General features: G+C 46.8%; 1 protein-coding gene across 2 annotated transcripts in view; it reads right to left on the reverse strand.

Annotated features, from left to right (window-relative positions):
* Nucleotides 1–16,058, reverse strand: part of Tbcd (tubulin folding cofactor D) — a 157,765-nt gene that overhangs the window by 56,766 nt on the left and 84,941 nt on the right. For both annotated transcript variants that reach the window (XM_038329036.1, XM_038329035.1), the window contains exons 14-15: nucleotides 12,936–13,092; nucleotides 5,291–5,348 (exon numbers count right to left, since the gene is read on the reverse strand). In XM_038329036.1, the coding sequence (XP_038184964.1) occupies nucleotides 5,291–5,348; nucleotides 12,936–13,092 (215 nt within the window). The remainder of the gene's footprint in view (nucleotides 1–5,290; nucleotides 5,349–12,935; nucleotides 13,093–16,058) is intronic.

Genomic DNA, 16,058 nt, shown 5'->3' on the forward strand with positions numbered 1-16,058 from the left:
GATGTCACTGGAGTGACTGACAGAAACGCATTGGACAGGAACACAAGAACTTGTAGTAAACAGATGGAAGATTATCACCTCAGGTGGAGGGGAAACCATGCAGCAGGCAGAGCCCTAGTGCTATCCAGTTTGGCCCAAAAATGCATGCTCAGGTACACACTTGTAAGTGACCGAATTGTATCAGCCAGATTTCAGACAATGACACAACCAGTAAACTATCATACAGGCATACGCACCAACAGCGGAAGAAGAAGATGATGTCACCAACAGTTTCTACACAGACCTACAGAACAAGGTCAGCAGGGTATGTAAAAATGACACTAATCATTATGGGTGACTTCAGTGCAAGAGTGAGATCGGGAGAAAGAACGGACTATAGTGTTGTGGGAACATAAGGATTTGGACATAAGGCGGGGGATGACTGCCTGACCTCTGCTATGTAACTGATTTGTATACATCCAACCCAAAATTCAAGCAGGCCAAACCATCAAGATGCGGGATGTAGGAATCCCCTGACAAACGCACATACAGCCAAGCTGACCACATTCTGGTCAGCAGGAAACTCTTATCTGGTATCAAAAACAGCCAATCATTTCCTAGTGCTGACTAGGGTCAGATCTCCAACTTCTATGGCCACCATTCAACTGAAACCTAGGAGAGGCACGCCAGGCAAGACGAACTGGACGATCAAACATAAACAACCGATGAACCCAGCTGTGTGCAGAGAGTGTAAGAGAGCCACTGAAAACAGATGAGGAGAATCATTAAGCAACTGTTTACAAACATAGAAAGTGAATGGGAGAAAATCAAAAGAGCTTTACAGGAGACATCAAGGGAGATGCTTGGTTATGCAAAAAGGGCAACACCGGCAGAATGGCTAACTACAGAGATGCTCAGCCTGGCGGAAGAAGGAAACTAAAGAGCAAACGAAGAAGCAACCGCAGGCAGCAAAACACAACTACCTGTGCGGGGAGGTGAAAGAGAGAAGAAGGATGGAGAGCTGTGTAATCAAGGTTTATGCAAAGAGGTCAATAATAATAATAATAATAATAATAATAATAATAATAATAATAATAATAAAACACATCTTGTCTGTGAAGCTATCAGACGGATAACTGCCAGATATGCTCCTCAGGTTCGGGTGATTAAAGATGGGCAAGGTCACTTATTAACAGAACCAAGGGAAGTAAAGCAAAGATGGAGACGGTACTGTGACACCCTGTACCATGACCCTAATGCTGTCAACGCGGACTACAACGAGAAACACTTCGGCAGACACTCAGACATCAGAGACAATGAGAAAATACTGAATACTGACAGGAGCAAGGTAGAGGAAGTTATCAAGAGAGCGCAACACAGAGGGTTCCGGGAGTGGATGACATCACGGTGCGGGAGCTGGAGGCGGCTGCAATGGGCTCATGGGCTGAGGTGCTGCTCAGACTCTTCAGAGAGACACAGGAACACAAAGTGATTCCCACGGAATGGAAGCACTCAGCCATAATTCCCATACACAAGAAGGACAAGCTGGACTGCTCAAATTACAGGGGTATTCGTTTGTTGTGCCATAGCAGCAAGACCTTCTCCATTATCCTGCAAAGGATCAAGGGCAGAACAGAGGAAATTCTAGCAGAGGCCCAGTGAGCATTCAGAGCTAACAGGAGCACAATTGATCAGATCTTCACTTTGAGACAACTGGCAGAAAAATACGAAGAATTTGGAAAAGTCATGTCTGTTATATCGACTTCAGGAAGACATCTGATAGCATTTGGAGGAAAGGACTTCGGAAAACAATGAGATTCTACAGGTACCCAGAGAAAATCATAAGAATACTATAAAATGCCTATAAAGATATCTTTGCATCAGTCAAAGTCTGTGGAGAACTAAGTGGTCAGTTTAAGACAATTGTAGGAGTGTTGCAGGGATGAGTCCCATTCCTCTTTAAATATTCCAGGAATTAATAATAGCATGAGCCGTGGAGGATGAGGAGATAGGTGTGCAGATAGGTGGTGTGCGAATCAATAACTTGTGTTTCACGACGATACAGTACAGTAGATACTACTACTACGGACTTTGCTGAAAGTCCAAACAAGCTGCAGGCCATGGGAAATAGAATGCTGGAAGTCAGCGAAAGCTTTGTATGAAAGTAAACACCAAGAAGACTGAGATACAACACTTGGGAAGGGCGCACAAGGATTTTTAACGTTGTAATAAAGAATCAGAACCTCAAGCAAACAGTCAGCTTTGTCTATCTGGGAGGAAACCTCGGTTTAATGGAGGGAACTATTTTAGACATCAAGAGGCGGAGGTGGATAGCAAGGGCTGCACTGCAGGCACTAGGAAAGGTTTGGTCAGCAAGAGACATAACGCCAACAAAATGACAAGTATATGAGATGCTTGTCTTGCGTTGCCTTCTTTACAACTCTGAAACCCAGAAAATGAAACGCTCGTCAGAACAGCAGCTGCATGTGTTTGAGATAGCATGCCTCAGGAGGATTCCAGACGTCACATGAAGAGACAGGTTATGTAATGGTGACAATAAGAAACATCTCCATCTGCAGAAGGAAGTAAACTACAGGATACGGCAATGGCGCTTGAGATACTTTGGCCGTGTTATGAGAATGAATGACGGCAGATACGTGAAGACAGCACTGCTTGGAGGAGTGCACGGGATAGGAACAACTGGAGAGCTGCCATAAACAGGCTGCCCATGCATGCTTAAGCATTGCCGGGACATATTGATGAATGATGGTTTCACTCCGTCCCAGGTCACTTTGATTTTACTGCTGTTTCCCATAAATATGTCCTAGGTTACAGAAAACAATAAAGAAAACACAAAAATACATTAGCTCAGAATTAATATAGACTTTCAGTTACTGCCTATCAGTTAACTATGAGAGCAAGACCACTAAGACCTCCCAAGAAAGCACTGGGTCTACTAACTGCAGACAAAATGGAGTCCCTCTGGGGCTGATGACAGTTTTAAAGGACTCTGGGCAGGGTGATTGCATTCTGGCTGCTTCTTGGTGCAGGTGTAGGCAGAGAGCCAATAGCAGCCATGTAAGACCACAGGCATCCTGAGCCAGCAAGACCTCAAAGATCACCTGACCAGATACCAGAAGCATGACCCCTTGGCTGAGATCCTATGATCAGTACTGAACAGCAAGGCCTTCTAAGCCCTCCATAGTAGGTCTTCACATATGAGTACCCAATATGCTGGATACCATGCCAAACACATGGCTGGTGCAGCAATGGTTATATAGGAACTAGGTTCAGGGTCTGCGTGAATTTCTACTGTAGTGCAGCCAGAGGTCAGGTAACAGACAGAAACTCCATCACTTGGGACAGGCAACTGAAGACAGGGACCACTGTGAGAGAGAAGATTTTCAGCTGAAGCCTTTGATAACACCAAGTTACTTCACTTAACTGATGTGGGATGCCCTTAACTGATGTATATGGGCTTTTATTGGATAATGAATAAAGCTGTTTCGGCCAATGGCTTAGCAGAGTAGAGTCAGGCGGGAAATCCAAACAGAGCTATATATAGAGAGAGTAGGTGGAGTCAAGGAGACACCATGTAGCTGCCGAAGGAGAAGGACATGCTGGAACCTTAGGAACTTTACCAGTAGGACACAGCCTCTTGGTGATACACAGATTGATAGAAATGAGTTAATTTAAGATGTAAGAGCTAGCTAGGAATAAGCTAGAGTTGGCCAAACAGTGTTGTAATTAATATAGTTTCTATGTGATTATTCAGGTCTGGGCGGCTGGGAATGAAAGAGTGGTCTCCGTTTACATGTAACAACACAGAAGACTTAACCTGAGAAACAAGGAAGGTGGGCAACTCTGTAATAAGTAAAAACAAAAGCAAATAGTGGAAATTTAAAAAAAAAAAAGTGCCCAGATAGGTTCTTAGGCAAAGACTACCAAATAATTAAAGTAGAAAAACATCAATCTCTTAAAAACTATGGTACAAAATAAAAGAGAAATACTTCTGCACCCTCGTGTTAGTTCATCTTCAGTCAAACTGCAGACAAAAATACCTGAGCAAAAGATTAATAACCCTCATGAACAGACTCAGAAATTCTTTTCCTGAGAACACTAACAAACTGAGTCCAACATAAAGAAGGGCCTACACGCAAGTGGAAATTACACTAGAAAGGAAAGGTTATTTCAAAGTCTGAAAAGGAACCACACAGCATGCCATATAAAAGGACACAAGCCAAAGACCACTTGATTACATCAAAGTCAAAAACCTATTCATGATTTTAAAACATGAACAAAATGAAAGAAGCTACAGGAAAGAACTTCTCAGCCTGCTAAACAGAAAGCCCCTGCTGACGTCAGAGCAGGGTAAGTCTCCCTTTTTCTCAGCCCATGACGTCAGGGGTCTCTTCTCTGTCCTACTCTAAGGCCCGGCTCCTACCCCACAGAATACATCTGCAACACTGCCTACTCAATCACAGGCCTCCCATGGTATGGAGACCTCATTGATACTAACAAATCCCACCTGTGCGCCAGCACCCCCCCTTTCCCTTAGTCTCAGAGCAGCTGCAGTCAAATGCTGCTCAGTCTGTCTCTATGAAAGGATGAAGAGCCTCAGAGACCAAAACACGGGAACTCCCAACTCCAACCCTAGAGCTCTCTCAGGCTTCACCTATGTTTCTGAGCACCCCAAATGTGTTCAATGGCTGGCCTGTCTATGAAAGGAAGGCTCGGGTTCAGACTGCTAAGACACCACAGCGCTCCTGACAGAGCCTGGATCACCTGTGGCCTCCCACAGCACTCACGGACCTGGCCTCAGTAACTGACCGCAGTGGCCAGCTATGTGTGGGGTCAGCTAGAGCTGCAACATCCCCACGCGAGCAACATCTCAGTCTCTTTCCCTTGTAATTCACAGGACTTTGGTCTCATCAATGGCCCTAGTCAACACCTCTATTGACACACAGTCTACCCAAACCCACCCCAAAAAGCTGGATCTCAGAGGACCTGGGTAACTGAGCTCAAAACACAAGGCCCACGGTCAGCTATGAGGCCAAAGCCCGCCCAGGGAGATCATTCTGATGTGGCCAGGAAAGCAGAGCTAAATACAGCTTAGAAACAGCTCCCCCTAAAGCACAAAACCTCCGGTGCCCTGTCCTGTCCTCCTGGACCAGTCCTGCCAGGCCATTTTGGGTAGAGTCACAGGAGCTACCCTGAGCTTGGTCTGGTTACTAAATAGAAACCTGTTCACCCATACTTGTTCGAGATATTTCACCCAGGAAGGGACTGCACTGGGGACAACGGAACTTACGGAGGCCGCTCTTCTGCAGTTCACGTTTCGGTCAAAGATGGCAGCAATCACCAGTGCACTGTAGAAACAAGGAAAACGGTTAATTACAGTGACATATGCAAGGGCTGGGAAAATAACTCAGTAAACTGCTTGTCTTGCATGAGATCCCTCATAAAATGTTGGTGACGTAGTGCATGCTAATAATCCCAGCCAGCCTAGCCTAACGGCTGAACACCAGGCCAACAGGAGACCCCGTCTTAAAGGAGTGGATAGAACTCCTGTTGATGACACCCACGCATGTTTTCCGGCCTCCACGTGCATAGGATCGGGCACAGACCATGTGACATCCTCCCACTGTTCACTTGCTCTGAGTGAGCCTCACAGACAGCAGGAAGCTCAAGGTTCCTAGAGGTTACAACAGATTTGAGTGACCTAGAAGACAGCAAGAATTATAGTCCCAGCCCTAACAAATGTCCTGAGCCTCTAGTGCCTCTGTGCCCTCCTGGGATCACATGTGCTTGACAAAATGCAAATTCAAATGGTGCTAGAGGATGAGACTCGACAGCAGACAAACAAACGGTCACAAGTGCGTGGCCGACACTAACTCCCAGACACGGCTGCCTTCCAAACAACACTAACAGCAAGCCAGAGCTCCATGCACCCTGCAGGCAGCCTGCCCCTGGGAAGCACCCAAACTTATGGCTTCCACAATGCCAGTGTGAGGCACAATGGAGTAAGCACTGTCTGTACCATTAGATGAAGTCAACAGGATGGAGACCAAGACTGGATCCTCTGGTGGTCCTCAAGCAAGAAGGCCAGCACTACATACAGCCTCCTGACCTCAGACCCAGGCCACAAGTCAAAATAAGCCTTTTCTTTACAAAGTAGTGTCCTTCAAGTATTTGATATACTAATGAATAAGCTGCTAACAGGCAGTCAGCCAATTATAGCAGTCACCACAGAAACACTACATGGAAGGCAGCTGTTAAGTCTCAACTTTTTCTAGAGCCAGAAGCAATACCACCACACCAAAATTTTCCCCAGCTCTCATGACACCCAACGGGCTTTAACTAAGTCTTTTTCTTATATAACCAACTTTATTATGGTCAGAATCTAGAGCGTCCTTGCTTCTCCACATCTCATGTCTCTCATCTCTCCTGCAGCCATCAGTTACTGCCACGAGTCCCCATCCTCAAGGGGAACGCTTCTCGGGGAAGCATTTCCCCATCTATGATTTCTCTCTTTGGTCCCTACATCCCTTGAAGCCCCAGGGATATTCTCAGGAAACAGCAAGGTATGAGACCTATGGATCAATGACCAGGCAAGTCTGTCTTTCTTGACCTCATTCTCAACTTTCCCAGCCATGTAGTGAGCACGCAGGAGGCTGACCTGAGCTTTAGCTTCAGTGCTTTACTTCCTTCCTCCTAGGGACAAGGCTGTGCCCGATCCACCTTTTTTCCTAAAACACTTTCCACAGGTTACTGGGTAACTTTACAGCTGCAGATGAGACCTGATAAGATGGTAGAGTTGGGGGAACCCCTACTGGGGCCTTCTCCCAACTTCCCTTGTCCTTCTCAGGTGTGTGGGAGTCCGAGGGAGTACTTCACACATAACTGAAGGCACCTCTCCTGTGCTCAGCACCAACACAAGAAGCCCCAAGTCGCAGCTCCTCCCATGGGGACCATATCCAGTGGGAGGAGCTGCAGCAGGCCTGCCCACCGACTTCCCACAATCACCTTGACAGGTCTGTGAGCTCACAAAAGCCCCAGTTACCACGCTCCTCAGAGCACAGATTATTTCAACTATTCTTCTCGAGGCAGCGAGATGCTGGTGACCGTCCTCTTGGTCTCTGACAGTGAACATACACAGGCTGCTCCATGCAGACCTCTCCAAGGTGTGAGCAAGGAAAATGAGCCATTTTCCATGTCACGAGGACTGGGACATGGAGTCAGAGTCCATTACAGAACTCTCAGAGGAAAGCCATGTGCAACAGGTATCAGCACAGCCATGAGAAGCAACAGCCTCCTACACTACCATCAAGTTAGCTTTCCCTTAAGCATTAAATGCCTTAAAAGTCACTGCTTCATTGATAGTCTTTCTTTCTGTAGCCCAGGTAAGCCTTGAACTCATGGTTAGTCTCCTGCCTTAGCCTCTCAAGTGCTATGATTATAGGCATGAATCAGAATTTACATGTTTCATAAAACTTCAGAGATTATACTGAAGTAAATGTAACAATATTTGGAAAATGCTGCTTTTTAAGTAATACCTTCAAGTTAATTAAAACAAATTTGCATGCACTTACAAGTTAAAGTGTTTAAACACTGTTTCAATCTGAGCTAAATTCTTTTTTTAACTTTTTATTCGTGTGTGTGTGTGTGTGTATGTGTGTGTGTGTGTGTGTCTGCTTGTGCCTGTGGATCACATGTGCTGACCCTAAGAAGCCAGAAGAGGGCTTCGGATTCCCTGGGACTACAGTCACAGTTGTGAGCTACCATGTAAAGGCCAAACTCAAGTCCTCTAAAAGAGCAGCCAGTGCTTTTGTCCACTGAGCCACTCTCCGCTCCGGATTAACTTCCTTAAAACTGTTTTCCTAACTTCAGAACAAGACTGCAGTATTTAAAAATACGAAGATGTTTCAAGAGCAAAGGGTTAGGAAATCATCTTCCTACATCACTGTCCTCATGCGTACCAACCTCCACCTGGGTCCCAGTCACCCTCGGCAGGGTGACCCTGTGTGAATGTCACGAGTCACTACTCCTCTCACTGAAGAGAAAACCCGAACAGCAACACCTGGCACCCGCAGTGAAACCCACCATCTGAGAGAAGTGCTTGTGGGTATGTCCACCTGTCTGACTTCTCTGAGGAAGCTGCCTGACAGCTCACCGGGGTTTACCAACAAGGAGGGATCCTTTTTCAGGCCAAGGGAAAGTGGCATGCCTCAGCCTGCTTCTCTCCTTTCCCACAGTCTAATCCCTCAGTTCAGCATGTGCTGTGAGAACAGCACTTACCCCAAACTCATTTTTTTCATTTGTATGATACTATGTAGCACTCAAAAGCAAGCATACTTGCTGCTACCTGGCAAATGATGGCACTTCCATACTGATGCAACTTTTTACAGAGAAGACTAATAATTCATTGGCTTTTTAAGTTGTAAATCGCATTAATATATAAGCCCTGAGTTTTATTGAATTTCCCTAAGCCGTAAGCTGAAGATTCATGTACTTTGGGGTCACAGCCTGATTGGTGGCCTCCTCCTGGCAACAGGAGCTTTCCCTTCTCTGAGAGTTGGGCCATTCAGAGGCGGAGGAGACCAAGACATAGCTTTGAGCAATGCTTGCTATTTCCTGATTTTTTTTTCCAGGACAATCTTGCCCTGGAGGAAGAGATCCTACAGAGCCAATCCCAGGCAGTTCACAGACAGCCCACGCTGCCCGGCCGGTTTGCACAGTGGAGGTGAGAGTCAGGAGCTGCCCCTGGCATGGGCGGGCCTGTGCCTGGGCGGAGTGAACGTCAACAGGAGCTCAGCTTACAAAAGAGTTTCAGGTGAGGCAATCACTAGAAGGTGACAGGCAGAGCACCCTGGCAGGGAGGCAGGTTTGCTTTCTTTCCTGACTTTGGTTAGAAAGAATCATCTAGGTGATATACAGCCACCCCAGTGCATTTTCGCCTCACATCTTGCTGCCGCTGCACTGGGGGTTTCTGTGAGTGACACAGAACAGTCAGACCTTCTCCACTTTGTGTTTGACTTTGTGCTTGCTCAAAGTCAAGGAAAGATGGTTTTCAGAGTCAATCAAAACTATTTCAAAACGATAAAAATTTGCCCTTAACATTTCTAAAGCAGAGTTAGCACTGGGAGGGGGAAGAACAATTAATCCAGTTTCTTCGGCCAAGGTTAGAAAGGGTTAGTGGCTATCTCTGCATCGGGCACCAAGGCCAACAGGACTCGTATCGCCTCCCTGGTTCTTTCTGACAGATGTTTCTGTTTATTCTGGGAACTATATTTGGATCTCAACTGCACTTTTACAGGATACACGGAGGGGTTTGTGAAAGTAAAGATACCAAGATTTTATCATGTGCTGGAATTAATGGGCTTAAAACCCGATAATTAAAGAGCATGGTCACTCATGACAAACCTTGCAAGCAAGTCTGCAGGGCACACCCGACCGATACTCAGACACAGAGCTCCAGGCGGGAGGTAGTGCATGCCCCAAGCTCACTGGCGCACCTGACTCACCAGGTGCCCTCCCCCACTGATGCCTGGAGACAGATGGGCCAGAAAGGGCCAGGCACAGGTTCCTCAGAACCTGTCTGACCGGCTAGAAACCTGCAGCAGCTCAGCTCCAAAGGGCACTGCTGCCCATGTGAGGCAGGTGTGGGCAAAGGAGCCAGAGAAGCCTTCTCAGAAGAAACTCCGGAACAGCTGACTGCCACCTTAGGAGAAGGAGGAGGCTGTGAAAGAGACAGCCAGCAGTCCTGAGGCCAGACAGCTGCAGTTTCCATGTGCAACACACAGGCATGAGCTCCTCATCAACCCCTCGGGCTTTTCCCACATGTCAGCAAGTCCAACCTCTCCTAGGCCCAAGAAACACAAGAGTTTCTAAAGACTACAGCTAGACACGGCTGCATACCAACTACTCCCGGGCCAGGAAAGTTAGGTCATTCTAGAGACTGAGCAGTGCGTAAAGTCAAGGCCACTTCTGTGCTCATCCAGAGTCCCCACAGAAGTAGCATTCTCCACACCACACCCAAAATCTTAACCCAACAGGAAGAGGACCTCACATCTCCCTGTGGGACACCTCACACTCAGCAATCACAGTTCACACGAGCTCTGGGCCAGCTTCTACAGTCTTAGGACAGCAGACTTCACGGCCAAGAGATTGTGCAGGGCCAGCTTTGAGTGTGCATCAGGTGTATTTTTCTCTGAGAATGCATAGGGGATGGAATGTTGAGGAGGCACTGGTGAGCTGCCAGGAGACTGAAGGATGAGAACCCTTGGCTCTGATGTGCAGCTGCCTTTTCTTCCCTGAGCAGGAAAGGACAACCCCGAAACAAAAGGTCCTGAGTTCCTTTAGCAGCTATGGAAGCTGTTCACAGTACTGTTCTATGTGTGAGAGAAGCTAGGGTTAGAGAAGACAGGACAGAGCCCAAAGCCCCACCTGCAGCCACAACACCAGGTCACAGCAGCCGACTTCAGGGCCCCATCACGCCTATCAGCCATGTTTTCCAAAGACTGCTCATGTCCTTTACAAAGACCACCCAGAGCTCAATCAGGGCTGTGGCACAAGTCCCATTGCAGTAAGTGAAGACAGGCGCTCTGGTGGGAACTGTGTGACTCTGGCTTTTCACTCTGGACCAGGTGCCCCACGCGGCCTTCCAATCATGAGGAAGCTGACAGCAACCTCTCATTTGTACCTCTTACCTTCAAAAGCAGCAGCATGGCCTTGGGTACCCACATTTAACAGAAGAGAGCAGGGAGATAGCCATGCACTGCCTCTCCACATGGCCACATGCTCCCAAGCCATTGGCATCACTCCGATTCCTCCACCAGGCCATCCTGCCTTCCTACCTCTGGGATCAGGAGAGGTGGAAGGGCAGGGCACAACATTCTGTAAGTCTGCTGCCTTCTGATCAAAACTGTTAAACTAAATGGATTCTGTAAGGATTGTTTTCACTTTGAAGCAGGAGGCTCCTGCACATCAAAGCCAAAGTCCCTCCCAGTCCTTCACAATCTCCTGGTGTTCATCAGTGCCATGCCAGGGTCACACCTGCCTTGCACCTATCTCCTGCTTAATGCTCTATCCTCTTTTCATCCTCAAGGAAAAAACTGGGCAATGACCGCAGCTAGCCACCTGACAGAGCCCTATGAAGCTAAGTAAGAGGTCATCAATCTGAAGAAGCTGCCCGGCTCTGGGACAGTTGTGCACAGGAGAAAACCTTTTTTTCTACTTATACTGTATACTTCCAGAAATTTGAAGATAAGGACAAGAAAGCAGCTGCAAGAACCTCCTTCAAAGCCACATAAACAGCAAAGAGAGGACACATCTGTATGGCAGTGGCGTAGGAAGCAGAGAAGTCACCACCATGGATAGGGCCCAAAGCTCAGCAGAAGGCCCTGGACAGCTGGGCTCCTGCAAGCTCCCTGGTAATCCTGCTTACGTCGTGTTCCCTGTGAGCGGTGCACCGTCAGTTTGTGCTTAGGCCCCATAAAATGATACAGATCCGGAGATGCTCCTTTCTGAGAGCAGGGAGTTCCAGTTGAAATGTCCAGGAGGAATATTCTGGAAGTGTGACTTGGAATGAGCTGAGGGGGCGAGTAGCACCATGGGGATGATACTTGGGGTCCTGGCTCACACTTTCAGAGTTCCTGAGGCTGATTTCCTAAGTTGTGTGGACAGTAGACTTGCACCTCACCTTCATTCAGCAACTTGTGATGTAAACAGTACTGGAGACTCTGTGAGGCACGGAAGCATCCTTAGAAGTGGAGTGACAGGTGCTGGGTCACCAGACTCCAGTACTTCTGGCCATGGCAGAGTACAGTGCCACATGCAGGGGTGGTGGCTTCGGTCTGTAGGCTCTGAATACGGGTTCAGTGGCTTCTGGAGCTCCATGACTCTGGGATAGTACCAGGGCTTTTCTGCCTGACTTCCAGGAGCATTTTTTTCTCTTTTTCCTATCCCTTTAAAAGATGCAGGACAAATGGGTCCTCGGCACAAGTGTCTCTTCAGTTTTGAGCAGCAATTGGCACGAAACACTGGGGTGGGAGGGGGGAACCAACTTTCTTTGAGTTTGAGCTTCATTCTGTTTCTTTCTGAGAAGTCAAAGGAGGGCACCAAGCAGCTCAGTGTACATCATGGTGTGAACGTCGTTAATGGGTCCTCTCTGTCGGAGTCTATTCATGCTCACTAGGACAAGGCCTATGGTTTGCTCTGTCCTCAGCACACTGTAGGACTGCTGCTAGAGGCTCCAGAGTCACTAGCAGAAGGGGTTCCATGGTATTCTAGTGACTGAGCTTTACTCCATTCCTACCCATGGCATCTCTCTGAAGTGGGACCCAGAGCCCATTTGTTTTCCTGGACAGTGGTGCTTGGAACCCTATCTCCCCACCTAGCAGATCCTGTCCCTGTTGTAAGGAGGCTGCTTGTCGGTTTCCAGCTGCTTAGCCTCTAAATAATCACACAGAAACTGTATTATTTAAATCACTGCTTGGCCCACTAGCTCTAGCTTCTTATTGGCTTTCTCTTACATCTTAATTTAACCCATTTCCATTAATCTGCACCACCACAAGGTCGTGGCCTACCAGCAAAGTTCCGTCCGGACTCCGCAGGGCTACATGGCTTCTCTCTGACTCCGCCCTCTTTCTCCCAGCATTCAGTCTAGCTTTCCCTGCCTAGTTCTGTTTTGCCCTGCCATAGGCTCAAAGCAGTTCTTTATTAATCAATGGTAATCATAGCATACAGAGGGGAATCCCACATCATGTCCCATTCCACAAGATAAGGTAGTTTTTTTCCTGTCTGATCCACCTGTGGATCCCCGCAATGCTGGGATTGGCAGGTAGTTGTTGAGAACAGGTTATCTGAGGAAAGCAATTCAGGACAGATAGGATGTTTGCCTGAGGTGTATCTCCTTCATGGCACCATCACCCTTCAGCACAACCAACAGGCTTTACCTGGAAATGGCAGTCACGAAAGGAGTCAACTCCTGAGGCTCATAGGCACGTGCGAAAGCCCAGCACACGTAGCAGGCAGCATCCCTGACGTTGGCGCCCACGCTGCAGGCACCCCTCTTCTCATCGTAGGTCAGTGCCTTCAGGATCACTGTGACAACTGGCAGAAGACAAAAGCAAAGAGCAACTGGTGGCCATCATGAGGCAGGTCACAAACAGGCCATGCACAGGCCTACGAGAATCAAAATCTGTCAATCGCACCACAAGGACATGTGCCCATCTATGTTCATAGCAGCAACCTGGAAACAACCTAGATGCCCCTCGACCAAACAATGGATAAGAAAAATGTGGTACATTTACACAATGGAGTACTACACACAGAAAAAAATAACGACATCTTGAAATTTGCAGGCAAATAAATGGAGCTAGAAAACATCATTGAGTGAGGTAACCCAGACCCAGAAAGACAAATATCATACTTACTCACACATAAGTGGTTTTTAGACATAAAGCAAAGAAAACCAGCCTACAATTCACAATCCCAGAGAACCTAGACAACAAAGAGGACCTTAAAAGAGGCATACGTGGATCTAATGTACATGGGAAGTAGAAAAAGACAAGATCTCCTGAGTAAATTGGGAGCATGGGGGCCATGGGAGAAGGTAGAAGGGGAGAGGAGAGAAAGAGAGGGGAGCAGAGAAAAATGTATAGCTCAATAAAATCAATTTAAAAAATGAAAAAAGAAAAAAATCAAAATCTGCTCAGAACAAACCCCTGAAATGAAAGAAGTCCACCAGCTCAAAGGTAAAGAAGTATTTTTGAGTTTCCCAAGAATCACACAAAGAAATGATGGTTCTTCAAAGCAATAACCACAGCCAGGCTCCCAAGATTGTGGCCATACCCAGAGCGTGCAAAACTCAGAAGCTCACGGATAGAAAAAGTCATGCATTTATGGGGAGTGAAGGTAACACCCACAAATGAAGCAGAAGGATGTGAAGCCATAGGACAAGATTTCAGCAACCTCAGGGAAGGGTAGAGACACCACAGAGCCTGGACCAGAGAGGGGGCCTGGACCAGAAAGGGGCCCTGGAAGTCCCAGGAAGTCCCAGGGCTGAGGAGTCAGACACAGAAGCCAGTCCTAGTGGTCCTGTGTGCACAGGATTATCTGTTTCACCATCTGAAGTGTCTATAGTAGCTGAGAGATAAAGACACGTGAATTCTTCTGGTTCTGGTGAAAATACACAACCAAGTAATTGATATACATGCACACACAGAGACAGAGTAAGAGGTAGACAGACAGACAGACAGACAGACAGACAGAAAGACAGAAAGACAGGTGTTTTGTTTTATATGAGACAGGGTCTCACTATATAGCTCTAGTTGGCCTGGAACTTGCTATGTAGATCAAGTTAGGCTAGCCTGTCTCAGTTTCCCAACTGCTGGGATTAAAGGCCCAGCACATTCAACAATATTTATTTGCAGCACTGTTCAAAATAGCTAAGTTATAGAACCAACCTGGGTATTCATCAAGGGAAGAATTGATAAGGAAAATTATACTGTGTACAACAGTCATATGCCCACAAATAATTAATTAAAATAAGGAGTGAAGAAACAGCTCAGTCAGTAAAGCGCTTGCCATGCAACACTGAGGACCTAAGTTCAGATCCCCAGTACATACGCAAAAAGCCAGGCATAGTGTCTCACACTTGTAACACTATCACTGGAGAGGCTGGACAGCTAATCCCATCAAATAGGGGCAATTCCAGATTCAGTAAAGAAACTTCCATTAAAAAAAAAATAGAGCCAGGCAGTGGTGGCGTATGCCTTTAATTCCAGCACTTGGGAGGCAGAAGCAAGCAAATCTCCGTGAGTTCAAGGACAGTCTGGTCTACAGAGCAAGTTCCAGGACAGCCAGAGCAACACAGAGAAACTGTCTTGGAAAACAGTTAATAAAAATCAAAATAAATAGAGAAGACACCCAAAATTGACCTCTGGCCTCCACAAACACACATAATGTATGCACAGGCACACACATACACACGCACCAAAAAATAATAAAAACAAATGTTACTGTATCTGTTCTGTGCATTCATGTATTTGTGAAGAGTTGCTTATTAAAGATTGTACACTTCTTAAAGGTTAAACATTATATTTACTGAATCGCATAAGGAATTTATTTACTGTGTATAGAGGGTTGTGGGTGGGTACACGCATGCTCTGCACGTGTGGCGGTCAGAGGATAACCTTCAGAATTAGTTCTCTCCTTCTACCATGTGAGATCCACCGAGCAAACTCAGGTTGTCAAGGCTGGTAGTAAACACCTTTATCTAAGCCATCCCAACAGTCTGGAATTTAATTTATTAAGAAGACTGAGAGTTAATTTTTAAAAGACTCTTAAAAGTGGTAATGGAAAATGCGACAGAGAAAAACTTAAGAAAAAACTTGATTTTTACAATGCAAACGTCATAATGAGTGGACTTTTCTAAAAGAGCATGCTCAAGTCCCATTTTCTTGATCCCACCCAGATAGATAGCCATTCTGCAGTAAAGAATGACAGGCAGCTCTCACTAGTACTTCAACAATGTGTTTAAAACAGGGCTGGAGGACTAGGAATGTGGTTCAGTGGTGGAGCCCATAGGTGCCTAGAATGTGTGAGGGCCTGGGCTCAATTCCCTAAAGAGAGACAGGAATATCCTGCTGGCATCATAGTTCTAGCAGTGCCCTTAGCCATGTGTTCAATAACATGGCAGGAGGTTCCAAAGCAACTGGGGTTCAGTGATCACCCTTGCTTGCAGAAGCTGGCCACAAACACTGAAGGCCATCAAGGTAAGATTCACAGCTGGCAGACAAATCAAAGGAGTTCGTCAAAGAGTAGCAGCAGACACAGAGGACATGAACGTGCCCAGGGACTCCAAAGGGACGGCATGCATGCCGCCCTCAGAAACCCCCACCAGTGTATTCTGCATCCTGACCACACACGAGTGCCAACCCTGTGTCCACAACAGTGTGAAGAATGGCACCACTCAGGTGTGTTTTGGGGAGGTACCCATCTCCTGCATATGCGATTGTCAACCAGAAAATAACACCTTGAGGTAAATATAGGCAGAAAAAAAAATCCTGAAGAAC

This window comes from Arvicola amphibius, chromosome 4, assembly GCF_903992535.2.
Source record: "Arvicola amphibius chromosome 4, mArvAmp1.2, whole genome shotgun sequence".
In the NCBI taxonomy this organism is placed as follows: Eukaryota; Metazoa; Chordata; class Mammalia; order Rodentia; family Cricetidae; genus Arvicola; species Arvicola amphibius.